This window comes from Heterocephalus glaber, unplaced genomic scaffold, assembly GCF_053883595.1.
Source record: "Heterocephalus glaber isolate CG9 unplaced genomic scaffold, H.glaber_assembly_v1.0 deba00000613, whole genome shotgun sequence".
NCBI classification, from domain to species: Eukaryota; Metazoa; Chordata; class Mammalia; order Rodentia; family Bathyergidae; genus Heterocephalus; species Heterocephalus glaber.
In genome coordinates, this window is record NW_028258152.1 from 4,720,781 (window position 1) to 4,748,198 (window position 27,418).

Genomic DNA, 27,418 nt, shown 5'->3' on the forward strand with positions numbered 1-27,418 from the left:
CACTGTTGAATGCTACAAGACATTTAGAGAGGAACGGCTGCCACTGCTGTTTAAACTCATCAATGAAATTGAAAGGGAAGCAATACTCCCAAATTCATTCCTGGAAGCAAGCATCACCTTGATCTCCAAAGCAGAGAAAGGCCCAACCAAAAAGGAGAACTATAGGCCAATCTCACTAATGAACATAGATGCAAAAATCCTTAATAAAATACTGGCAAATAGAATGCAGAAGATCATCAAGAAGATCATACACCCTGATCAAGTGGGATTCATCCCAGGGATGCAGGGATGGTTCAACATATGCAAATCAATCAATGTAATACACTATATCAATAGAGCCAAGGACAAAAATCATATGATTATCTCCATAGACACAGAAAAAGCATTTGAGAAAATCCAACATGCATTTATGATAAAAACCCTACAAAAAATTGGAATAGATGGTCTCTACCTCAAACTGATAGAAGCCATCTATGAAAAACCAACAGCCAATATCGTACTAAATGATCAAAAACTGAAATCCTTCACACTAAAATCAGGAACAAGATAAGGATGTCCACTATCACCACTCTTGTTCAATATAGTTCTGGAAACATTAGCCATGGCAATTAGACAAGAGAAAGAAATAAAAGGAATAAAGATAGGTAATGAAGAAGACAAATTGTCATTATTTGCAGATGACATGATACTCTACATAGAAGACCCCAAGAACTCCACCAAAAGTCTTCTAGACTTCATAACCAAATTCAGTCAAGTAGCTGGTTACAAGGTCAACACACAAAAATCAATAGCTTTCCTCTACATGAACAACAGACTCACTGAGAGAGAAATAGGGAAAATAATTCCTTTCACAGTAGCATCCAAAAAACTGAAATACCTAGGAATCATCCTAACGAAAGAAATCAAAGACCTCTTCTCTGAAAACTATGGCACTCTGAAAAGAGAGATTGAAGATGATATCAGAAAATGGACAGACATCCCCTGCTCCTGGGTAGGAAGGATTAATAGAGTGAAAATGGCCATACTTCCAAAACTGCTATATAGATTTAATGCAATTCCAATTGAGATCCCAGCAGCATACTTCATGGACTGTGAGAAAACAATCCAAAAATTCATTGGGAACAAGAAAGACCCAGAATAGCAAAAGCAATTCTAGGTAACAGAGACATGGCAGGGTGTATCACAATCCCCAACCTGCAACTATACTACAAAGCTACTGTGATAAAAACAGCATGGTACTGGCAAAGAAACAGACTTGAGGACCAGTGGAACAGATTAGAAGATGCAGAAACAATGCCAGACACACTCAGCCATCTTATCTTCGACAAAGGAGCCAAACACCCTCACTGGAGAAAAGATAGCCTCTTTAATAAATGGTGCTGGAAAAATTGGGTTTCAACTTGTCAGAGATTCAAAGTAGACCTTGATCTCTCACCATGCACTAAACTAAAATCAAAATGGATTAAAGATCTAAATATTAAAATAGAAACTCTGAACCAGTTGGAACAGAGGTTAGGTAGAACCCTTGAAGATATCGGTGTAGGAAAAGATTTTATGAACAAAACCTCAGTTGCCCATGAACTAGTACAAATAATCAACAAATGGGATCTCTTCTTATTAAAAGGCTTCTGCACAGCAAGAGAAACCACCAGCAGTGTGAAGAGACAACCCACAATGTGGGAAAACATCTTCACCTGCTCTTCCTCAGACAAAGGTCTACTATCTCAAATCTATAAAGAGCTTAAAAAGATCAGACCTCCCAAATTTAAAGCCCCAATCCAAAAATGGCCATCTGAAATGAACAGACATTTCTCAGACAAAGAAGTAGAAATAACAAATAAATACATGAAAAAATGTTCAACATCACTGGCCATTGGAGAGATGCAAATGAAAACAATGCTGAAATTCCACCTCACTCCAGAAAGAATGGCTGCTATCATGAAATCAACCAATAATAAATGCTGGCGGGGCTGTGGGGAAAGAGGAACCCTGCTCCACTGCTGGTGGGAGTGTAGACTGGTGCAAGCACTGTGGAAATCAGTATGGAGATACCTCAAAGAACTAGGACTGGAAGTCCCATTTGACCCCGCTATTCCACTGCTGGGGATCTTCCCCAAAGAATTAAAAGAATCATACCACAGTGATATATGTGCACCCATGTTCATAGCAGCGCAGTTTGTAATAGCTAAAACTTGGAAACAGCCCAAATGCCCATCAACTGGAGACTGGATAAAGAAAATGTGGGTTTTTAAATAAAATGGAGTACTACTCAGCCATAAAAAATGAGAAATTAGAGACATTTATAGCTAAGTGGATGCACATTGAGGCGATACTCTTAAGTGAAATAAATGGGACACACATATATAAATACCAAATAGTTTCTCTGGTGTGAGAAACTGAAAGTGTAAATAAGGACTAAATGTATAATAGATAATGTGAAATGGGAAGAAAAGGGGCAAAGGGGAAGGAAGTGGGAGGGCTAGGGGAAAGGATAGAAGGGAATGGGATTAATATGAGAAAATGGAAAAATAGGAACAAAATCTTTGTAAATAGGGAGGACTGGAGGGGTTGAAGGGAGGGCTGGGCAAGGGTGAAAGATGGCAACCAAGAGAGACTATGTAAAGCTGCAAATTTCCAATGTTGAATGTCATTATATTGTATACCTAAAATGTACCAATGATTAGAATGAATAATCAATAATGCAAAATAGGAAGAAAGGGTCCAAAGGGGTAGGGGTAATGGGAGGGGCAGGGGAAAGGAAAGAAGGGAAAGGAAAAATGCTGAGAAATGGAAAAAATGGAAATAAAGTCTTTGTAAATAGGGAAGGGTGGAGGGGGTGATGGGAGGGCTAGGAATGGGGAAAAAATAAGAACCAAGATGCATTATGTAAAGGTACAATTCCCAGTGAAAAATGTAATTGTGTTGTATACCTACAATGTACCAATAAAAGAATCTAATACAAAAAAATACTTTCTGGGGCTGGGGATTTAGCTCAGTAGTTCTGACACCTGCCTCACAAGTGCAAGATCCCGAGTTTGATCCCCGGTACAAAAAAAAACCCAAAACTTTCTGAGCACCATTTTGTATTGACTTGTGTATTCTGCATGCCACTTGATCAATATACAGCAACATAGCATTTATGGATGTAGCACATTTTGGATATTTTGGCAATCACCCAATTTAATAATAGAATTTAGTATATTATATTTGTAATTAAGTTTTTGTAGATTTCTAAATTTTCTTAAGATATATTCCTTGCAGTGGTATGATGGTGAACCCACTTCCCTTTCAGCTTGTATTTTGTTATATATTATTATACTGACCTCTGAAGAACTATTGATTTGAGAATTTTTGGAGATTTTCCTTGGTGCTTTCATAATAAATATCTAACTTTCAGGCATTTGAGTTGGGAACTTTAACAGATATGAACGGGCCTTGCATTAGGAACATTTGTGGATGTAAACAAATCATGGGAGCAGCTCAGGTGTCTTCCAGACACTGTCACAGCCGTGCTACTGTGTGCTCACTGTACAAGGCAATAGTGTACAGCAGGACCGTGCTCGGTCAGAGCCCAGGGTGCCTGAAAGAGAGGAAAAGCAATGGTGGTGTGGAGGGGACTCCGTGATATAGGATCTCCAAATGATGTAGGGGAAATAATATAACTCCCAGCCTGCTGGATGCCAGACCTGCCAAGTTCATGTTCCCCAAAATCAAAGAATGAATGTGAAGGAACAAGGCGGGTTAAGAGTGGGAAATATTTATTGAGAGAGAGAGAGAGATCTTAGCCTCTGAGAGAGACAGAAGGGGACCCGAATGGGTTGCCCGAGACCCCACTTTCTGGGGGAAGTTTTATAGAGCAAAATCACAAGGTGGATATAACGCGGGGCAAAATTATGATCAACCAATAAGATTACAAGTATAACCACTCAGGTAATATAGATCCAATGGGGAAGCAGATCACATAGCAAGTGTACATGGAAAGAACAAAGAACTTTTTAAAAAAGGATGAATCCAGAGGTCTTGGTCACCCATCAGGGTGACTGATGTCTAGACTTTATTGGGCCAGGTGTTGCCACTTATCTTACCCCCTAGGGAGGCATGTAGGCCTGGTTATTTCGTCTTCATCTTGAGGCCTGGCCTCCAACAGATGTACCTCTGGGCAGAGTTGTAATGTGTTTCATCTTTTGTGTTGACTCTCTCCTTGTCTGACTGCCTATCATATTTCTGCCTAACTTAGCTGTCTATAATACTAGGAAGCACAAAGCAATAACCATGAAAACAAAAATGAAATAATTGAGATTGGGTGCTGGTGAAAAGATGGGAGATGTTGCTCCGCTTTCTCTCACCTCCCTCCTTCCTTGAGTTAGCAACTCTCTTTCTTCAGTTAAATCCATGCAATCCTTTATATGCCAGTTGTATTGTACTGTACTACCATTTTAAGGTAACTGTTAAAGTTTATTTACAGTGTGTGTATGTGTGTTTGTGTGTTTGGTTAATGCTTTACATTGTATATTTGTCAAAGGTGTCTATGACTCACTTTGTTGGACTTACAAACGAATCCACCATATGAGATGTTTTTTCAGAGTGGAACTCATTCAAAAGTCAGGGACTTACTGTACTCAAAAATAAAAGTGCTCAAAGAAAAAAAACAAACCCAATAACCAACTAAAATTAGATAATCATACATGAAAATTATGATTGGGTTCCATGTGGCAAGGGCTTAATGAGTTATAGTTGTTATTAAGTTTCTTTAAATGTTAAAGGATTCTTTAAGTCTTTTTTTGTAAAGACTTAATGTGAGCTTATAAAAATCTATACAATATAGAATATGTAAGTAAATACATCAGGTGTTATAGAAAAGAAAACAGAAAAAACAAAGTTAAGATTTACTTAAGTATACAGATTCCTTATTTGGTATATTACATACTTGTAATAAGTAAATCACAGATTTAGCTGTGTACATTTTAGCAGATAATAAAAGAGGACATAGGATTAGTCACTTGATTCAGAGTGTTTTCAAAAAATGAAAGCAAACCAGAAAAATCTACCCCAGGTACCTGATTATGAAGAGATGTGAAATAAGTATAATAAACAATGTACTCAAAATATTTTTTCTAGAAATGCAATAATATGCTAAATAATGAGCCCCTTTTAATCATAAGACAAAAGCACAATTTGATGAAAACTTTTATAGGGTGAGGGGATTTGATGGTGTGGAACTATTCCATCTTGATACTCAGTTCTCTACTGATTTGGTTAAGCAGAAGCGGTCAATTTTAGAACTCCTGGAGGAGTGTGGAAATGTCCTTTTGGCCCTTCCCAGTCCATGCATGGTCCAGGAGTCACCAACATTGTTGTCACCTAGAAATTTGTTAGAAATGTAAGCTCTCCTATTGAATCAGAGGATCTGTAGTGATTTATAAGGCCATTGAAGTTTGAGAAGCATTGTTTTAGATAATTCCCTATAATATTAGCACTTTTTAAAGTAGTGATGATTTATACAATGTAACCTTTTTTTTTTTTCCTGGCACATACCAGTTGTACAGATACCCTGTGATGAATTTAGTTATGTGGTAGGATAGGAATGTATTTTCTCGTGAAAGACAAGTGAGATTATAAGCAATCAAACATATAAAAAAACCACATTCTCAAATAATGAAATAGCATTACAGTGAACTCAAAGTATGCCTGGGAAAATTAGCCAGGTGTTTTGATAATAGACCTTTCACCTAGATGGGTTATTGTGGACAGTTTTAATAAGCTGGTATATCTATCCAAGCATGTGACATCTCTAGGAGTAACAACGATACTGATTTGTGAGCCATGAAAGTTTCAGAAGTACTGTTCTGGAAAATTCCCCATCAAAGTCCTCCAAACAAGAAGTCATAGTCAATTTGTAGTTAGGGGGAAGGGGCAGGCTTTGACCACAGTTCGTGTGATTGGCACTTGTAAGCCGCATTATGGTTAAGTCCCTGTGACTCCCTACAAAACCACTGCACTGTTCTAGATGAAGTAAAAGTGGATAACAAAATGGCCAAGAGGCAATCAATTAAAAATCTAACCTGAACTCCTCTGGTGTCTTTCCCCCCCTGCACTCTGACTTATTTGCATAAATTAAAAACTTTCTGCCTGGATCACCCATGTCCCCATCTGAATAGTAGTTTATTGAGTTTGCATCCCAGCCACATCCAACTAGCATAATCAAGGTAAAAAAATTAAACTTTCCAATTTCCTCAGAAAAAGTAGGAAATAGGATAAAATAAGATACGTGCTTTGCAGAGACTTGGTGAAGATGGCAGACGGTGTGGAGAAGGCACGCAGCAGGTCCTAACTTTAAGCTATAACAACTTACTAGCTCGGGGATGTAGTGCGAGACCTCCCAAATAGCACATAAATCACACAGTAAATGAATTTCCATTTAGAGTGGCTTCACATTCAAATTAAATCCTCAAAAACATACAAATAAAAAGAATTGAATTTAAAATTTTGAAATATCTTCCACTTTACAGCTAGATTGTTTAGTAATAAATTAACTTCCCTGTGGCAGCCATAAAGCTAAAGAAGGAAAATATTCCAAAGCAGCAATCGCCCTATGTATGTGTTCAGTTATATATGTTCAGTCACCAACTTCAGTGTCAGTATGAGCACAGGCGTATTAAAAGGCCCCATCATAAAGTGAAAACTCACTTCTTCAATCTGTCCTTTTAGATACTGTTTTAATTTCAGCTAGTAAAGACACAGCCATGTGTATTTATAGACTCCTAGAGATTAAAAAGTCAGAATAAGGTAACTCACATTGTTCAGGAGCTCTTCTGTCACTTGGTAGCCCTTGGTCTTGGAGTTGGAAAAACACACACGAACCACAGGAGTGATTTGTAGCTCAGTAGCCTCCTAGGAAGTTATCATATAACTGAAATCCCCCAAATCTTATCAAAAGATGAGACATTCATTTAAATGTCAAGGAATATTTCTGCCATATTATTTTAAATTTGTTTAATGTTCTATATATTAGTCGTGTGACAGGACACACTATAACTATATATGACTAATCCTGAAATAATGATTCACAAAACTTAATGAATAGAAGAGTAGTATGTGTCCGTTCCTTTCCTTCATATGCTAGAACAGCAATCTCCTTAATTTTATATAATTTTTCTCTTGCTTTTTCTTACAGTTTTAGCACGTGTACATGTATACCTGATTAGTGTTGTGTTCAGTTTTGATTGCTTTTAGCTTTATGTAAATAGGACCATAATGTCTTTGTTTTCCTTTTGCTCAACAGTGTATTTTTGATATCCCTCGATCTTCCTTAATGTGGATGTGCGGTCCTGGTTCATTCACTTACATCAATGCACAGCATCCCGTGAATTGAATGCACTACACTTTAATTATCCTTTTTATGGCTGAGAGATATTTGGCTTTTTAAGCATGTCCTCTTAAGAAAAATCATTCCGCATTCTTTTCCCTGTCTCCTATACAAGAGTTTCTCTTGGACAAGCCATTCCTACCATCTTCCTCCTGCCTGTAGCCACGAGCAGCTCCTCATTCCTGACACACCACTAGCCACGGGGTGCTGTGCTGGCCAGCGGGCATGCATTTCCCTTTACTAGGCAGCAGCACGGTTGTCCACTCCCTGCAGCCGTTTATGTGATTTTCCTGTGCTGCATACACGTGGCAGCACTTAACTGCCGAGATTTTAATTTTGCCGATTTGGCACTTATGATCATATTTCTTTGTGACTTTTCTTTCCTTTTTGCTGATGACTAATAAGGTTGAAGTTTTCTTCTGGGCCAGCTTTATTTCTTCTTTGTGAACATTACATAGTTTGTGTTTTCTGTTTGTAAATTCCATGTTGTCCTTTTTATTTGCCTATTTCTTCTCTTTTTTTAGAAAAGTGATTCTTATATTCCTCTCTTTTATTCCATTTTTTTCTTTCTACTAGCTTGGCATTTATATTCTTTTTACTTTTCCTAAGTGATCAATCTATGGCTTTTAACATGCACCTTTAGCTTGAAATATCTTCACTTTTTCCCTTTCCTATGAAGACCTGATAGATTGCCTTAACCATTAGAGTTTATCTCTCTCTTTTCTTTTTTTTCAGTACCGGGGATCAAACTCAGGACCTTGCACTTTCCAGGCAGGTAGTAGCACCACTGAGCTAAATCCCCAGTCCTATTTCTCTCATTTTTAAACCTCACAAATCTGACACTATTATTTTGTTTCATTATGTTGTTAAGTTTACATACTTCATTGTTTTTGTTTTTTACTTGCCATTATGTGTATGATGATATTCCTTCTTGAACTACGTCCTTTAAAAATACATTTAGTAAGGGTCCCTTGGCAGAAAAGTTCAGCTGACTGTGTACTTTTTCTTCCTTCTCACCCATGCCTTTTTGGCATTTTGTCTTATGGCTCTCACTGTTGCTAAGTAAAGGTGTAAATTTGCCCAGTTGCTTTCCTTTGAAAGTAATCTGTCTGTTTTGCTTCTGAGGACTTCTTTGTTTTTCTGTTGTTTTATGAGGAGGTAAGTGTGGCTTTGTTGTTATTTATTGTTCTTGGTTTTTGTTGGACTTCCTAAATTGGAAAATCAATATCTTTTAAATATTCTAAAACAAAAACAAAACTCTGCCTTTATCTTTTCTTTATCTTTTTCTGTCTTGCATTATTTTATAAAACTAATTAAAACTGTTTCTGATTATACGTGTGTACTTTCATTCAATTATCATTATTCATCTTATTCTCATTGCTATGTCTTTTTTTTCTTCATTTATCTTGTAGCTTATCAAGTCTTTTCTTATTGGTGTTCATTCATTTCTCTTGGTACTCATTAAATTTCCAGTTTCAATTATTATGTTTTTCATTTTTAGAGTGCCTACTTATTTTTAAAATAAGTTTGGCCAATTTCTATCAATTTTGGTTCCTTCGATATATTTCTCTAAATGTATAGAAATGTAAGCTCATTCTTATATTCTGTACATAGAATATATGAAGTCTAAGGTTCCAAAGTTATATTCTTTGTCTGATTTCTTGATTGCATATTTTTTCACATTTAATAACATTTCTTGATATTGAGCTCATTTTCTCAGTACTTTATTGTAAGAATATTTTGAAGCCTAGGCTTATACTTCATTTATCTAAAAATGATTGATGCCTGCTTTTACCAGACACTGTGGGGCACTACTAACTTGAGACACTTTTACTCTAAATTTTTAGACTTTTTGTGGAAGGAGAGGTTGTGATGCATTTGACAGAAAATGAATCAAAAACCCCAAATCCATGAAATTACCAGAAATTCCTAGAAAAGAGCATTTTCTTTTCTTCATTCAGACCACTCTGTCTCTGCCTCTCTTGTGGAAAATTTTAATCCTGGTTTATTCTTTGTGGCTATTAGCCTTCCAGCATCCAGATTTTATGGAGATCGTTCTTAGATCTGCCCTTCTTTCATTCTCTGAGTTCAGAGTTTGTCTCTCAACTACAAGGAATGCAGCTTATTAAAACCCAGCCACTGGGCCATTAGGAATTGCCATGGAAATGTCTCCAAAAATTAAATATAGAACTGCCATATGATCTAGCAATTCCCCTACTGGATATATATCCAAAAGACATGACATCAGTAGGTTAAAGAGACATCTGCACTGTTTATTATAGCACTATTCACAATAGCTAAGGTAGAGAATCAACTGAGTGTCCATTTCATTGTACAGTATCTGTGCACAACAGAATATTATTATTCAGTTATAAAGAAGAATGAAATCCTGTGCGATATGGCTGGGACTGGAGGTCCCAGGAACAGAAAGACAAATTTCACATGATCATGTGACTGGATCTAGCTCTTGGGTCAAAACAGCAAACAGCAAGCAGTGTGGAATGGCCAAATGTGTGTTTATTAGCAGGAATAAAAGAGAAGCTCTCTGCTAGTGGGAAAGTGGTGATGTGTAAGGTGGATATCATAGATGTTCAGGACTACTGGGTTTTTATACAGCTTTTGGGACTCTTGTATGTGACAGAAGACAGGGTTGCTCCAGGTTGCAGGTAGGCCTTTGATGTCCTCAAAGCAAGCTGTTTTATTTGTATTTTGCTTTCTCCAAGGTCTCTCATTTGGCTAAGGCCCTGTTCTTTTGTCTCTTGTATTTTATTAGGCCCTGATGGTCTGTTTTGCTGTGCTAATTTCCTTAGGCCCTGACTTTTCCTTTACTTTAGTTAATTATTCAGGTTCTGTGCCCTATCTGCCTAGATTTCTGTCTCCTGGCTTCATTCTCACTCATGTGTAATCTATAAAAGTTGGTCTCCTGGAAGTTGAGAGTGGAATGGGTACTTATCAGAGGCTGAGAGAGTAAGAGTGAGGCGCTAAGTTACGATCAGAGGTTCTGGTGCATTGCTGCACAGTAGGGTGACTCTAGATAGTGATAATGTACTGTATATTTTAAAAAGCTGGAAGAAAATACTTTGAATGTTTTCACCAATAAAGAAATGGTGAATGTTTGGGGAGACGGATATCTTGGTCATGATTTAAACATTACACAATGTATACATACATTGAAATGTCATGCTACCCATAAATAAACAGTATAAATTTGTGCATATCAGTTAAAAATTCATTTGAATTAAAAAATCAAAAATCAAAACAAAACAAAACAAAAAACACAGGATCTAGACCATCAGAAATGCCATGTAATCCCCAGAGAAAGACAGGTCCCAGAACTCATAAAACAGTAAATTCAATGTTTTGTAGTTTTTGGCTAGAATGGAATTTTGTTACTTTTACTCCTGCTTACTCATGCATTACTTTTTTATTTTTATAATTTTTAGAATGCATTTTTAAACTGTGCTATGATCTGTTAGTAGGAAGATATTCCAGCAAACAGGAGTCCTCTTATATCTTTTTAAATTAAGTCAGTCCAGTAAAGCCTTTGTCCCTCTTTCCATTCAGCCTTTGCTTTGCCTCCTAAGCTGTGCTTCAACACCTCAGTATAAAAGAGTAAATGCCTTTAGTTTTTATATTTTTTCATGAGAGCTAAAGAAAGAAATGACTGATACTTGCTAAATCCAAAATCTGGAAGTTGAATGGCTTTTTGAGGCCGTGGCCATCCCTGAGTTGGCAGCGTTGTTCGTTGCTCGGGACACCTCCTACCCTGAGAAGACATGTGAGGGAGATACCACCCTTTCAGCCGCTTTTCACAGGGGGACTGGTTTGGCTCATGAGCAGATATTGAGATTGTAGGAGTTTTCCCATGAATATCACAACTTCCTAGGGGTGGTTATCTGGCCTCAAAACCCTTCTGTGGCTTGTCTGCATTCTTGGAAGCTTTGAAATTCAAAAATGCAAAGAGTTTGACTTGTGAAAAATCCCAGAAAGATGTGTTTGGTGCCTTCTGGTTCTGTATATGTGTAAACAATCGACATTTTTCTGTTTAAGCCATTTCTCATGCTAGACACAGTGGCGGTGTAAGCAACGAGGCTCACTGCTATTTCACAGAAGGTGTGAGTGGCATGATTGCCTTCCACAGGCAAACACTAATGCTAATCATCCAGCCTGGTGGGAAAAGCTGATCAGTTTATTTCACATGTTTTAAAGTGTATTTGGAATTCTATATATTTTTTTTCTAGTAATGACTTTTTTTCACAGCTATCTATTTTTAAATAAACTTTTCTTTTTACCTTGGATAATGTGTTTTTATGTGGTAGAGTCACAAAGCTGCTTCAAACTATGAAACTCCCTTGCTAGTTTAGAAAAGACTCTTTAACCACATGTGGGGTTAAGTGTTAGAGGATAGTATAACAATTGTTTCTTTTTATAGCAAACATATTCCAGAATTTTCACACTAGTAACGGAAAAATGGAAATATATCTAAACATTTATGTTTAATCAATAAAAGACCTTATTCCACTCTGAGAGAATTGTCAAAAAAGAAAAAAATATATACTATTCAGAAAGAAGATGGGAATTGATAGATTAGACAGGTTTTTTACTAAAAAAGCCTGAGATGTAATAATATTTTGTAAGTTATCAGAAGTAATCTAGTTCTGGGATTTGAGAAAATATGTAAGGGGAGTCTGATAGGGGATTTGGGATAAATTTATTCACGTTGTTATAAAAAACTGAAAAATTTTCTGGGAGAGTTTTATTAATGAGATACATCTTCAGCCAAATGTTTAGAATGCATCGGAGACATATTACCATGGAGAGAACAGGAGTTTGAAGACACTGAAAGAACCAGTGGCAGCTGGAGAGAGTGGAGAGAAAGGTTTTAAGAGAAGAGAGGAGAGGTGAAACATTAAGGCAGAAGGACTGTGAAATGCGGATGTATAAGTACGTGGAGGATGAAAAGAACAAATTCTGGACTCCTTAGAACAAAAACTGATACTGGTTTTGCAAAAAGGAGACCCAAAACAAAACAAAACATTAACTTCTAGTTATGTTAGTAGAAAAAAACGAACATAAATGGAGAATGTGAATCCAGTGAAGTTTCAAGAGAATAAATGGGAAATAAAAATCACAGCAACCATCTGAGAAGGGGAAATCCTCAAGAATGTTTGTCTGAGATTGTTTCCTTAGCAGGCTTCACATTTGACGCTCTTCTTTATGGAGAAGTTGCCAATTCTGTTAGTCTGGCCAAGAAGGGAGCAATTGAAAAAAAAGATGAAGTAGGCAAGTGTAAATAGCAGTACCACATAAGGACAGTGTGCCCCAAGCCAAACACATTATTTTATGCAGAAGTATGGAGTAGAAAGATTAAAAATTAATTTTTGTCATCCATTAGTGTTTTTGAAGCAATGAATATATGTCATGTAACATCTTTAGGGCAACAATTAAAATAAAGGTCTTGCTTCATGTTTTATTATTACCTTTGAAATATTTAAAAGTACAATATTATTTTTGAGGGTGGTTGTTTACTTTGTGAAAGAATATATGATCAGGGAATTCTGTAAGTAACTGTTGAAATGATGCCAAATAAACTACAAAAATCTGGTTGTGTTCCAGCATAACTGTGGAAGAAAGATTAATCTTTGATCTTAAGAAGAAATGAGTGGTGTGAAAGAAAATTCACACAACCAAGACTGTGTCTGAGAAAGCTAAATGACATAGGCTGAAGTTGAACTGTATAGTAGAGAGATTGTAGTTCAAAATATATTTAAAATAATCACTCTGTGTCATAATGCTGAATATTTTTATAGTATAAATGCGGTTTTCTTCACAATTCATGTTTACATTGACCTTAGTACTTCCTGGGAGTTTATGTAAGAGATGCTTTTGGCTTCAGTTATCAAATACACATTTGAAACTTAATATGAAAACTAATCATTTTCCATGTGGTATCTTGTGCATATCATATTATCAAAAGCTAAGAAACCTTTTCTTACTGACTTCTCAAGACTCAGATGGAGACTTCATAACAATCCCACATTCCCGACCTTTCACTCATTTTCAAGATGACCAAATTCCTCTTCCCTATTTCTTACAAAGCTATTTCATGCCCAGTAATTGTTATGCAAAATTGTAAAGTGGATATAAAATCCACCAATGCCTCTATGTATTATTTTTGCCTTTGCATCACACCAAATAACCAGAGAGGCATTGGCCCAGTTAGTCTAACATTTTGCAGAGTTATCTTCCTGAACCGTTCTTTCCATTGTTGATCAGTATTGAAGAATTGATAAGAAAAATCCATATTAGGCTCCCTATGCTGATGAAGCTGGTACATTATACTAATCTTCTTTTGAGTGACATATGGAAAAATTTTCACTGAAAATAGGATAGCTTCTGTTACTGTTATTGTGAATGGTAGATCTACTGTGTTTTGTTTCCCCCCATTACTTTGTGTTTTAGCCTGTGTATGACTTAACCGAGATAACTTTCTCACAGTTCTGAAGGCTGGAAGTTCAATATCAGGTGCCAGGAGAGTTGGTTCTCTTGAGGCCTCTCCCAGTTGAAAATGGCCGCCTTCTCCTTGTGGCCTCACTTGACCTTATCTCTGGTGGCACTTCCTCTTCTTATTGAGGTATCAGTCCTCTTGGACTTATAACTTCACTTAACACTAATTACTGCATTAAAGACCTTTTATACAAATTTAATCACATTGAGTGGCCAAGGCATTAAAATATGGATTTGAAGAGAGCACAGTTCATTCCATATGATTTTGATAACTAGGAATTTTTGAGTCAAATACATGAGACATATCAAGCAGTATCAGAAAATATCTGGCATTTATTTTTCTATCAATGTTTGCCCCTTGTTTGGTTTTTTAGTAAGCTATTAAATCTGTTTTGTATAAAAGAGGACAAATAAGTAAGCTAATAAATAAATGCTCATGTGTAATAAATTTTGTAAGGGTGTTTGCTCAGTGAAATGATTACTAGGAATTATACTCCTGAGTTCCAAAAGATGCTGGAGAACCTTCAGCAATTGTATTCCTCTGAGTATACTTACACATTTATATAAATACTTATATTTATATATATATATATATAAAATGGAAAGATGTTTTTCTCTATCAATGGAAATAACATTTTATAGGTGATAATTTTTTAACGTCAACTGTTCTTTTCTTACTCTAGAAAACCTTCAAGAAAAAAGAGCAACAGAAAATCAAGCCAGAATCCAAGCTGGAAACCAGGTATATCTTTTATATAATAGCAGAAAAGTATAAATTAACATGCTTGTCTTTGAAAATGTTGATGTAATTGTTGACTTTAATATCCAGGTTTTGAGAAGGGCAGTTAATGAAAGCTGAAATTTTTGATGCCTCTTTTTAAATGCTGACATTTAATATGATTGACACAGGGAACAATTATCTTGGTTATTTTCTTGGTGCTGGGACAAAATACTGAACACCCAAAAGTTAAAGGAGGAAAGGTTCATTTTGTCTCGCAGTTTGTAGAAGATTCAGTCCACAGTTGGCTGGCTCCAAGGCGGGGTGGCATGGCAGAGGAGAAACAGTCCATGACAAGCAGGCAAGAGACAGCAAAGCAGCCTTTCTTTCCCTTTTATGTCATCCAGGCTGCAAGCCTGATGATTGGTGCCAGCCACAGCCAGAGTGGGGCTTCCCATTACCTGCATCCAGAACTATGCTAAATCAATTAGTGGACAACCCACTTATGACACACTCTTAATCCATACTTACGCAGCCTCCATCCAGCCATCTGAAAAGCCTGACCTATGAGAGCATGAGGCTTTAGGGGGACATATAGATACTAGCCATAATAAGAAGAATATGTTTCTTTTCAAGTATTTTGGTAATTAGTAGACCTAACTTTCGTTTCTGGTATCTAGATTTATGCAGTGTAAACATTACTGAATATGTTTCAGCTATTTGTTTATAAGAAGCTATGGGCTATAATTAATGATAAAGGACACTTTTCAATGATGGTATTCAAGTGCTTATATTGTTTTGTAGTTTCTGTAGCAAGTTTGTTGATAAATCTATGAAAAACTACTGAGTTTGTGAAGTAGACTGGAAGGTAAGATAAAAATAAAGGATTAATAGGGAGTTTCTAAAAAAGGCAGATTTCAAACCTGTGTTTTCTTATTCACTGGATGTACATTCAATTATTAATTACAAATTATTATAAATTTGAAGATATTTGTAGGCACTGGAGAGTACAGACAGACTGGACAGAATTTGATCCTTGAAAAAAAGGAATTACAAAGTGTGACATCCCAATTTATCTAGCTTTTCACAAGTTAGGCCATGTGATATAACTAGGTCTCAGGCAGAACACTTTAGTGTTATTGATGTGAGTTGTGAAAAGACAGAGTTTGTGGCTGCCACAATGACTGAAAACTCATTAGGGAATCTCACAAAGGAGAAATTCCCAGGGAGAGGAGACCTGAATTTATATAAAACTTTAATAAAATTCCTTGTCTGACTCCCGAACTGTGCATGTGTAGAAGAGACTGTATAAAGTCCAGCCTGAAGCAACTATTTTTATAGTTTACAATTGGTTCAACCAGTTACATCAAAAGAAAAAGATATTCTGGATGTTAGAAGTAGCAGTCAAGAGCTTTAGTGCAGCTTTTATAAATACTTAAGAACTGAACATGTTAATAATGACAGGGATCTTCAGTGCAGAAATAGTGATGATCAAAAAAAGTCAAATGAAAATGCTAAATGTAAGAGATTTGAACCCACCATCCACTAATGTGACCAACTTTATATTTATAGAAGACAGCATCCATTAACTGTAGAATACACATTCTTTTCAAGAATATACATTAACATGCCAAGGGGAATGGGAAACAATAAGAACTAAGATATATCATGTACAAGTGCAAATTCCCTATGACGAATGTGATCATTATGTATACATAAAATGCATCAATAACCTTAATTAATAAAAAAGAACAGAAAACATTAAAATAAAAAAGAAACAGTAAGCTAATAAAGCAAAACATTAGTTCTTTGAAATGATTAGTAACGTTTATAAGCTCCTAGCATGACTGATAGAAATAAATACAAATTACCAACATCAAGAATGAGAGTGAGGGTACCATTCTCTATCCTCTACATTGAAAGGAAAATAGCACAATATGTGAACAACTTCATGCCAGTTACATTCAACTAAGAGGAAATGACCAATTTTTTGAAAGAAAATTAAAAACTAAAAGTGACACAAGAAGAAATAGAAAATTGAAATAGCATATGACATAAGAAATTGAAATTGACTTGGTTTAGGTGTAAAAAAAATTGACTGTCACTTAAAAATTATTTCTAATGTATATGGTGATGTTAAAAGCAGCTGATCCCTTGTATGTATTTTCCCTGAAAATATTCTTTAGCTGGTTAGTTTGGTTCGGAAGTCTTTTTTTCATATAGGTGCTATTAAATTAAAATTAGTCCAGTCTTGCCAGGGATTTAACTCAGTGGTGCCACTGCTTCCCTTTCAAGCACAAGGTCCTGAGTTTGATCCCCAGTACCAAAAAAAAAAAAAAAAAAAAAGAAAAAAGAAAAAGAAACAAAATTAGTCCAGTCTTATCAATGTTAATTATACATTCTCAAAGATAAGCCTTTAAGCATTTATTGTAGCTATTTGCCAGGAAACAGTGAGCTGATATGAATTCTGTACATTTGCCTAAATGGTCTACCTTCTGTTTCAGGCATAAAGAGCTGTGGCAAAGTTTTGCAATGATGTCTAGCTAATTTTTACAACGATATCTTAAATAATTTAGAGGATGATAATTGAAGAAAATTTTAGAGATAATTTGATTTTATCTTTCTATGTTCTAATATAGAAACTTGAGGTTCAAAAAGCTTAGTGGATTTCTTCAAATTTATAAAGTAAAATCAATACTGTGACTAGAATTCAACTTTTATCTCATAGTGTAGTGTAATTCTTAGTCATGCTGCTTTTAAAGAGGTAAACTGAAACTTAACAAATTAGTAAACCTAAGAGTTACTGTAGTGATTATAACAGTGTTACTAGGGTAATGTGGAAAGAGAGACAAAGAGTGAAACAATGTAAAAATAAACAATGAACAATATAGAAATGTATTTATGGATGTATACATATGAATACAGACTCCACTGAAAGTATTCATGAATCAATATTAAGATTCTCTTCTTTTTAAAAATTCTTTTAAAAAATAACTTTATTATCAAACACACACACATACAAAAAATTAAAACCATTCAAAGAAGAACAATGTAAGGGGAAAAAACTACAATATTCAAATACAGTAGAACTCAACCAAAACAAAACTGAAAAGCATTTAAACATTTTTCCATATAACTTAAAAAAGCATCTCAAGCACCAACAAGACACCAGAGGATGTGATTTGTTTCAGAAAGATCCCTAAAACCAACATTGAATAAATAATGATCTGGAAAAAAACTCCAGTGAGCTAGCAGACTCCACGTAAGCCAAACGTCTCCCTAATTTAAATTTCAATACAGTCATATGACACGCGATGGAAACACAATCAGAGAAATATGTTGTTAGGCCATTTCATCCGTGTGTATCCTTAATTACACTTTCAGTTTCTCACACTAGAGAAACTATTCAGTATTTACACATGTGTGTCCTATTCATTTCACTTAAGAGGATGGCCTCAATGTGCATCCATTTAGCTATAAATGTCTCTAGTTTCTCATTCTTTATGGCTGACTAGTACTCCACTTTATAAAAAAACCCACATCTTCTTTATCCAGTTTTCAGTTGATGGGCACTTGGGCTGTTTCCAAGCTTTAGCTATTACAAACTGTGCTGCTATAAACATGGGTGCACATATATCGCTGTGGTATGATTCTTTTAATTCTTTTGGGAAGATACGCAGCAGGGGGATAGCTGGGTTGAATGGGACCTCTAGGCCTAGTTCTTTGATGTATCTCCATACTGATTTCCACAGTGGTTGCACCAGTCTGCACTCCCACCAGTGGAGAAGGGTTCCTTTCTCCCCACACCCCCGCCAGCATTTGTTATTGGTTGATGTCTTAATAGCAGCCATTCTTTCTGGGGTGAGGTGGAATCTCAGTATTGTTTTCATCTGTATCTCTCAAATGACCAGTGATGTTGAACATTTTTTCATATATTTATTTGCTGGTTTTACTTCTTTGTCTGAGAAATGTCTATTCATTTCAGATGCCCGTTTTTGAATTAGGACTTTGAATTTGAGGGGCTCTAATTGGTTTCAATTCTTTATATATTCTAGATAGTAGAACTTTGCCTAAGGTACAGTTACTGAAAATGTTTTCTCACATTGTAGGTTGTCTCTTAGCTGTGTTGGTGGTTTCTCTTGCAGTGCAGAAGCTTTTTAATAAGACTATCCCAGTTGTTGATTCTTTGTGCTAGTTCCTGTGCTACTGAAGTTTTGTTCATAAAGTCTTTTCCTATGCCAATGTCTTCAAGAGTTCTACCTAACTAATCTTCGAGCAAGTTTAGTGTTTCTGTCCTAATATTTAAAACTTTAATCCACTTTGTTCTTAACTTGGTGCATGGTGATAAGTATGGGTCTAGTTTTAATCTTTGTCAGGTTGAAATCCAGTTTTTCCAACACCATTTATTAAATAGGCTATCTTTCCTTCAGTAAGGATGGTTGGCTCCTTTGTCAAAGATGAGGTGGCTGAGCATATTTGCAGTTGTTTCTGCATCTTCTAATCTATTCCACTGATCCTCAGGTCTGTTTTTTTGCCAATACTGTGCTGTTTTTATCACAGTAGCTTTGTAGTATAGTTTCAAGTTGGGGATTGTAATACCCCTAGCCATGTCTCTATTGCCTAAAATTTCTTTTGCTATTCTAGGTCTCTTCTGGTTCCAAATGAATTTTTGGATTTTTTCTCTAGTTCTGTGAAATACATTGTTGGAATTTCAATAGTCATTGTATTAAACCTATATAATAGTTTTGGAAGTATGGCCATTTTCACTATATTGGTTCTTCCTATCCAGGAACAAGGGATGTCTTTCCATTTTCTTATATCCTCCTCAATCTCCTTTTTCAAAGTGCTATAATTTTCAGTGTAGAGGTCTTTTGCTTCCTTTGTTAGATTGACTCCTAGATATTTCATTTTTTTGGATGCTTTTGTAAAAGGAATTGTTTCCCTAATTTCTCTCTCAGTGAGTCTATTATTTTTATATAAAAAGGCCATTGTTTTTTGCGTGTTGACCTTATATCCAGCTACTCTACTGAATCTGTCAATTAAGTCTAGAAGTCTTTTGGCAGAGTTTTTTGGGTCTTCTATGCAAAGTGTCATATCATCAGCAAATAATGACAGTTTAACTTCTTCCTTTCCTATCTTTATTCCTTTTATTTCTTTCTCTTTTCTGATTGCTGTGGCTAATGTTTCCAGAACTATATTGAGCAGGAGTGGTGATAGTGAGTATCCTTGTCTTGTTCCTGATTTTAGCGTGAAAGTTTTGAGCTTTTGACCATTTAGTATGATGTTGGCTGTTGGTTTTTCATAGATAGCCTTAATCAAGTTGAGATAAAGACCTTCTAATCCAATTTTCTGTAGGGTTTTAATCATGATTGGGTGTTGGATTTTGTCGAATGCCTTTTCTGCATCTACTGAGATGACCATATGGTTTTTGTCTTTGACTCTATTAATATAGTGTATTACATTTATTGATTTACAAATGTTGAACCATCCTTGCATCCCTGGGATAAATCAGACTTGGTCAGGGTGTATGATCTTCTTGATGACCCTTTGTATTCTGTTTGCCAGTATCTTTTTGAGGATTTTTGCATCAATATTCATTAGGGACATTGGCCTGTAGTTCTCTTTTTGGGTTGTGTCTTTCCCTAGTTTGGGAATCAAAGTAATACTTGCTTCCAGGAATAAATTTGGAAGCTTTGCTTCCCTTTCAATTTCCTTGATGAGTTTAAAGAGTCATGGCGATATTTGTTCTTTAAATGTCTTGTAAAATTCAGCAGTGAAGACATCAGGATCTAGGCTTTTCTTTGTTGGTAAATTTTTTTATTACATTTTCTATTTCACTCATTGTAATTGGGGTGTTTAGATTATCTATATCTTCTTCATTTAACTTTGGTAATTCATATGTATCTAAGAATCTGTCCATTTCTTCTGTGTTTTCTATTTTATTAGAGTACAGGTTCTCGAAGTAGGCATTGGTAATGCTTTGGATTTCACCTGGATCTATTGTGGCTTCACCTTTTTCATTCTTGATTGCATGGATTTGAGCCTTTTCTTTCCTTTTTTTGCTAAGGTTGGCTAAGGGTTTATCAGTTTTATTTATTCTTTCAAAAAACCAACTGTTTGATTCATTAATTTTTTGTATCATTCTCTTAGTCTCCATTCCATTGATTTCTGCTTGGATCTTTATAATTTCCTTTCTTGTACGAGCTTTGGGTTTGTTATACTCTTCTTTTTCTAAGATTCTCTTCTTTATTTGAAATCCTGCACCATTTCTATCATAAAAATTCCACAGAATTTTAGAATCCATATATGTGTTGGTATCCTTTTGTAGCTTAGCCTAGTAGATTTTTATTAGAGAGCAATTTCTCATGTATTTTCAGCTAGAGTTTTTCTTAGAGCCTTCATGAGACAGAGTACATTATAACTTTCCATCACTCATCAGTCAACTTCAATAAAATCCTGGCCAGTTTCTAAAGTAATTTTGTATTTCTAGGGTGAAAATATGTCATTCGTATATTACTGTTGCCAGACTGCAGTAAATACCAGAGAGCCTGTTTTTCTACCCTTTCATTTTACTTATTGAAAAAGGAATGATGGAATTAATTTACACTTACCCACAAGCTTTGCTGGAACCCTCAGCAGTTGGCAAATAAGACCGGTTTAGGTACCCACTTAGCAGTATTTTTTAAGAAGACAGTCATTTGAGTGTGAAAAAGTGGGAATAGGGAGGGAAGCAAACTAAAAATTCTGCTCCTGCACATGGTTTGGAATTATTACTAATGTGGGAATCTACTTTTTTTCTTGGTTGGGACTAGGACCTGTTGCCTAATGGTATAAATCAGAGCTCTGATTGTTTCTGTCATAATCTTCAATGATCACAAACCTGAAAGACAATTGTTCATGTTAATATTTTTGTTTTTGCTGTCCATCTTCCTAATTTTCCACTATACAGATTTCAGTATTCAGAAAGGGAAAACACTGCACAAGCGCAAGGACCCGAGTTCAATCCCTGGTACCAAAAAAAAAAAAAAAAAAAAAGAATCTCAGAAAGGGAAAACAACAAGAGGTTTTAGTGCTTAGGGACATTTGTTTATACAAATATATATATATAAGACTTTTCATTAGCATCTATCAAACAAAGAAATGCTAGAATTCTACACTTTTGGGATCAGTTAAATAGGTTCTAAAGTCTACACAATGGATATTTGATTTTATTTTGGGTTCTTAAATATGTATTTGTGAGAAAAAGGTGATCATTTTTGCCTTGATTTTATTATTCTGCTACATATTCATCTTATATAGACCTATGCCCAACATTTATTTAAAATAATTCTTATAGCTGAGCATTTAACATCTGAGTAGTCTTTATTTAATATTTGAATTTAAATGACAGATTTTGAAATTCATACAGATTAAAATATGGTCTCTAACATCCACACGGCTTTGTCTTGTATCCCTAGCACCACAAAAACCATAAAAACAAATCAAATATGGTTGAGAACATCTAAAAGTATTTTTAAGGAAAAAAGAAATTCATGTTAAACATTTTCAAGAAAGCTAATCTAGTTCAGAAATGCCAAAGGAATGTTTCGGCTTTTTTTTTTTTTTTAAAGTAAAATACCTGATGTAAGATTTTTAAACCAGAAAGAATTACTGTCAAATAGATGTCACTCTTCAATTTGAGCTTTTAAAAAATGAAATGTGTGCACAAATTATAGTATAAACATTTTTTTCTTGATGTAGGCAAAAATTAAATTATATTTTGCAAACAAGTAGCATCTCTTTCTATTTTAAATTTATTTACTTTTAGTCCATTTTCCAGTTCTTTTTATATGGTATCTTTAAAATATAAAGAATAGTATGTGTAATTAGAAAAAAGGAGCTAATACATTCACACACTCAATTAATTCTCAACATTTAAGCAAAATTGGTAAACCAGGAGCTATATATTGTTTTATTTTACTATTGAAATAATGTCCTACTTTTATTTTCTGTGAGATTTTCTTTGTATATAAACAGTCTTTCTTGTGAGGTCTATTTGGATTTGTTTGGTATCTCTAACTATATTGCAAAGATCCCAATTTTCGTTCAGATAACCTATTTCACTCTGTGAAGATAGCCCTTATTCTCTTTTTGGTGGCTTTTTGTAGTGAGCTGTTAGTATTTTGCAGATTAAATATACCTTTGCTGAATTTTTCTTTTGTTGAATTTTTATAACATAAGTCATTAAAAAATGCCTGACTGGTATAGAATAATTGATGGGTCTTTAACTCATAGAAGAAAAAAGTCTAAATTTTTTGATTTATAATATAAAATTTGTAGTTGTGATAAGGTTGGAGGCTGGTCATCAGCCTCTCATTATTAGTGTATAATTTGCTTAAATTTTGAATGACAAAAGTGTCAGCCATCAAATGTACCGTACTTGAAGTAAAGTATATTCTTTTGGAGCCATTTATTTCTCTTTATGATTTTCATCTTTAGGATTCCAAACATTCATATAGTTTATGTAAATTTGCAGATGAAGAGGAATATTTATATATTCCTTTCTTCCTATTTTATAGCTTACTGGAACTGAAAGGGTAATATACATGTACCAACTCCTCACAATGAATATAATCGTCATGTACTGCAAACACGTACTAACTAAATTTTTTTAAACAAAAAAGGATAAAAAATGATGCACTAATATCTTACTGAAAAGCAAAGTTGGATTATTGTTTCTAAATTGCTTCCTTTTTGAACAATGAAATGTAGTATATCTGCTGACATATCTCATTCTGAAATTCACATTTCAGAATTTGGAGATCTAGGTATGTACTTGAATGTTTCTTTTTAATCTCTAAAATTACTGTTGTATTTGTACATCATCATTTTTTCCCGAAAGTGATCACATCTTTTCTTTTTGATATCAAAACAATTTTCTAATTTACCACCTGATAATTTTCCTTTTATTTCTTCTGAGATTTGTTACCTCAATGGAAAGTTACCCTGCACATCAGTACATATCTTCTTTCAATGATTTTCTTTTTCTGAGTCAGTTCTCAGCCTAAACATTAAATGAAAATAAATTTATGATGAAAAACATTTCTCCAGAGATACCTTTCGCTGATATATTCTGTTTCTGGGCTTTTATAGATTCTGAGAGTTTAAAGAAATGAAGAGATTTGCTACCCAAACCCTCTCTATTCAAAGGGTGACTCTCTATAGCTGTTAGTTTTCTGTTGCTACTACAAAATGACAGAGTCTCAGTTTATAAAGAGGCAAGTGTTATTTTGGCTCATATTTTTGGAGGTTTCAGTCTGTGATCAGTGACCATGCTGGTTTGGGCCTGTGGCGAGCAGCAGATCACAACAGTCATATGCGATGGAGTGAACGATTCCCCTCATGGTGGCTGAACAGCAAAAAAAAAAAAAGAGAGAAAGAGAAGGGGAAGAGACTGGGGTTCCCAAATGCCCTTTGACAACGCCCCTCCAATGACCGGGAACCTTCCAGTAGCCCCTGCCTCTTACTGTTTCCAGCACTTCCCGATGGCTGCCAGCTGGAGACCAAGCCTTTAACACATGGGCCGTTAGGTGAACTTCCAGATCCAAGCTACAGCAACAGCACCATAGCCACCTAGACTTTTCTTAACCTTTCTGGGTACTCACAGTGCCTCCATTCAAGTGGCATCTCATTTAATTCAAAGGCCTGCTCTGCTTTCCACACCATGTCCTCTAGTGAGCCCAGTACTCATCTCCCTTGAACTCACACATGTTGTTTTTCTTGACACCATATCTTTATCAGTTTTCTCATAAAGTTAAGCGTGTGTGTGTGTGTGTGTGTGTGTGTGTGTATTTCTTTTTTGTTGTTTTTTTGGTACCGGGGATCGAACTCGGGTCCTTGTGCTTGCGCAGCAGGTGGCAAAACCACTAAGCTAATTCCACTGCCCAATGTGTGTGTATATTTCTATGATATCATCACTGAGACAGTAGTTTACACTGTCTTAAGGAAAAGTGAGACTGGCTTTACACAAGTGGGAATCACTTAACTGTACAGCATCCTGGGCATCTGTTCTTTGGCTCTATTCAGCACCTCAAGCCCATCTGATTCAAAGGCTTGAGAAATGTCTTCCAGATGCTTTCTTTTTTCCCTCATTTTTAATCTTTGCTTGACCTTAATACCCCTTGCTACAGTTTTTCTTCCTGTGGCCACAAGAACAGCTGGCTTCTAGGTATTTTTAATTGAGTTTTTCCAGCTGTCACCAAAAAGGTGGTGCTCTATTTCCACAGAAACAAACAAACAAGCAACCAAACCTTACAATCCTTCCCAAGGCCTAAAATCACAAAGGTCACAAGATACCCAGAAACATTCTGGGTGCCTCCCCAGCTTGTGAAACGTGACCAGCCCTAGACAGATCATGCAAGACTACGTATGACTGGAGTTGCACCATGCTCAAGAAAGAACATTTCATGGACATAGTGTAGAGTATGACCCGAGTGTAGACCTTCTTCTCCACAATAGGAGCTTCTGGCTTCTGAAAGTCTTGAGTCTACTTTCCTCAACCATGTACACGAGATAGACCTATAGACATAATTCACTAGTGTCTTCTGAAGAAGGTAGCAGAGACTGAGGAAACAACTGACCGCGGGAGATGAGTAACAAGGAAACAGGGTGGCTGGGCCTGGTTCAAGGGGAAGGCCCTGTGTAGGTGTGAGTCCTACCTAGAAACAATAAGGAAGTGACCAAGGAGGAGCAAGAAGAATCATGAGAGAAAACACAGTAAAGTACTTATCCGAAAAGCACGGTCCTCTGGCCCATAGTGCAATGAAAATGAATGAAATCTCAAGTAGGGAAAATTGAATTTGCAATTATTCTATTTTAGAGGAACTCACAAAGGGGGCAAGTAGAGAGACAGAAATATGGGCCGAAAACCCTCATCTCTGTCCACTCTGCAGTTCCTGCTTTTCTAGTAGGCTTTGGCCCACTGTTGTCTGACTGTCATTCTGTGTTCCTGCTTGAAGGCTTCCTGGGCCCACTGGAAATGTCTCTCTCCAAAACACATATGTCCTTGGGAATAAAGTATTGGCTGTAATATCAAAAACTGTTTTTGGAATCAACCCAATTTTTAAGGGAATTTATTTAATTGTCTGAAGCCCTGTAACCTGAAGTCCCTTTGCTAACAAGAAATATGTAAACAGGTTCTGAGTCTTCATGAATTTCACCCTTCTTCATCAGAGATATGGAGATATGGGAGTGGGTAGAGCCCTGTCTTTTGCCTTGACCAAATAAAGTTCGGGTTGGGAGCAGAGAGATACCCTAAGAGAAATAAATTACTATACCAGCAGGAAGAGTGGAACAATTCATTATTTCCCTATTCCACACATAAGCTTGTGAAAATTGACAACCTGATCACTGTGCCACTGGAAAAGCAGCTCCCATTATATCTCTGGCATATACATGCCAGTCACTCCAATTGCCTTTAAGGATAATTTTCTTCTGTTCGACAAGTAAAAAATGTAGGTACAGTAAATAGGAGTTTCTGATGCCTAACTGAAACAGCATTCCATGAAAGTGCATCGTAGATTACCTTGATCACAAAGTCAGCATCAAGTTGAACAAAAGCAGTTTCCTTTCTGGTTTTACCATTGTGTTGTGTGAAATGATCTTTTCAATATAATTCATAATCAGTGCTGCTTCTCCAGAATGTTTACACTAATGGGAAGAAATAATTGTGTTTTCTGAACTGAATTTGGAATGTAAAAATCATTCTTTTTTTTTTTTTGAGGAAAAGATGAAAAAGTGAACTCAAAGAGTAACCGCAGCAATAACAATGAACCTCATCTTTTCTTAAATATGCTACAATGAGCCAGGAAAATTTCTTTTGTTTTTCCCTTTCCATATCTGATTCTCATCTCCCATATTGATTGCTTTAAACATTTTACAGCCTGAAATGTTCTAATTAGGTATCTAGGTAAAAAATACCCTGTGCAGAAATTCAAATACTCTTGGATACTTTAAACAGGATATCAGTCTCTACCCTTTAATATGATGTAGTTTAACAGACTGCTGTGGATGTACAGGCATCCAAATACAGAGCAGTACTTTTACGGGTTTTTTAAAGGTTAGGGCCAAGCAGCATTGAAAGCAACAATAAGAATACAAAAAGAATAATCCAGATACCAATTCCCCAAAACAAATGTAATTATTATGTATCACAAACATGTACTAACAAAAACAAAAAAGAGAGTAGAGAGCACCAAGGAAAACACGTCTCATTCAGATATTTAAACGACTTTACATTTTTTCCTGAACAAAAGTGACATTACCTTCCATTTCAAGAAGATTGGAACTTATTTTAGAAAGTTCCAGGAACCTGGCTCTTTTTTTTGAAGTGAACAGATTTTGCTACTGTAAAATACTAAACCCTTGGGAAGATTTGAAAATGGAGCAGTAAAATAATACAGAGACAAAAGTTGAATTGTATGGGAATATATTACATCCCTTAAAATAGTCTATATAAAAAAAAAAGTCTGTATCACCCATACTGAACTTACTGCGTTGTTTTCAAACTGAATAGACCTCATTCAGGGAGTTAAAGTAGGCCACAAACTTGTTTCACTCATTACCCCCGCTGCTTTCAAATCCCACATTCAAAGCATGAGGGCATCACATGCTTCTACTTCAAGGCTGCACGTACAGGAAGCGAAAGCCCTCGACACAGCTTGGTAGCAGAAGATCCAAATCAGAGTAAATTGTGTAAATTATAACTAAATTGCAAAGCATTTGGACAAAGCAGGCATGTGAGTCTAATCAGGAAAGCATCATATTTACTTTTCGATAATGCAGGTTGG

At 35.7% G+C, this 27,418-nt stretch overlaps 1 protein-coding gene across 1 annotated transcript in view; it reads left to right on the forward strand.

Moving 5' to 3' along the window:
- The window catches only part of Iqcm (IQ motif containing M), a 274,753-nt gene that overhangs the window by 63,680 nt on the left and 183,655 nt on the right, over window positions 1-27,418 (forward strand). Inside the window, exon 4 of the mRNA XM_021247888.2 lies at window positions 14,557-14,615. Within this exon, the coding sequence (XP_021103547.2) occupies window positions 14,557-14,615 (59 nt within the window). The remainder of the gene's footprint in view (window positions 1-14,556; window positions 14,616-27,418) is intronic.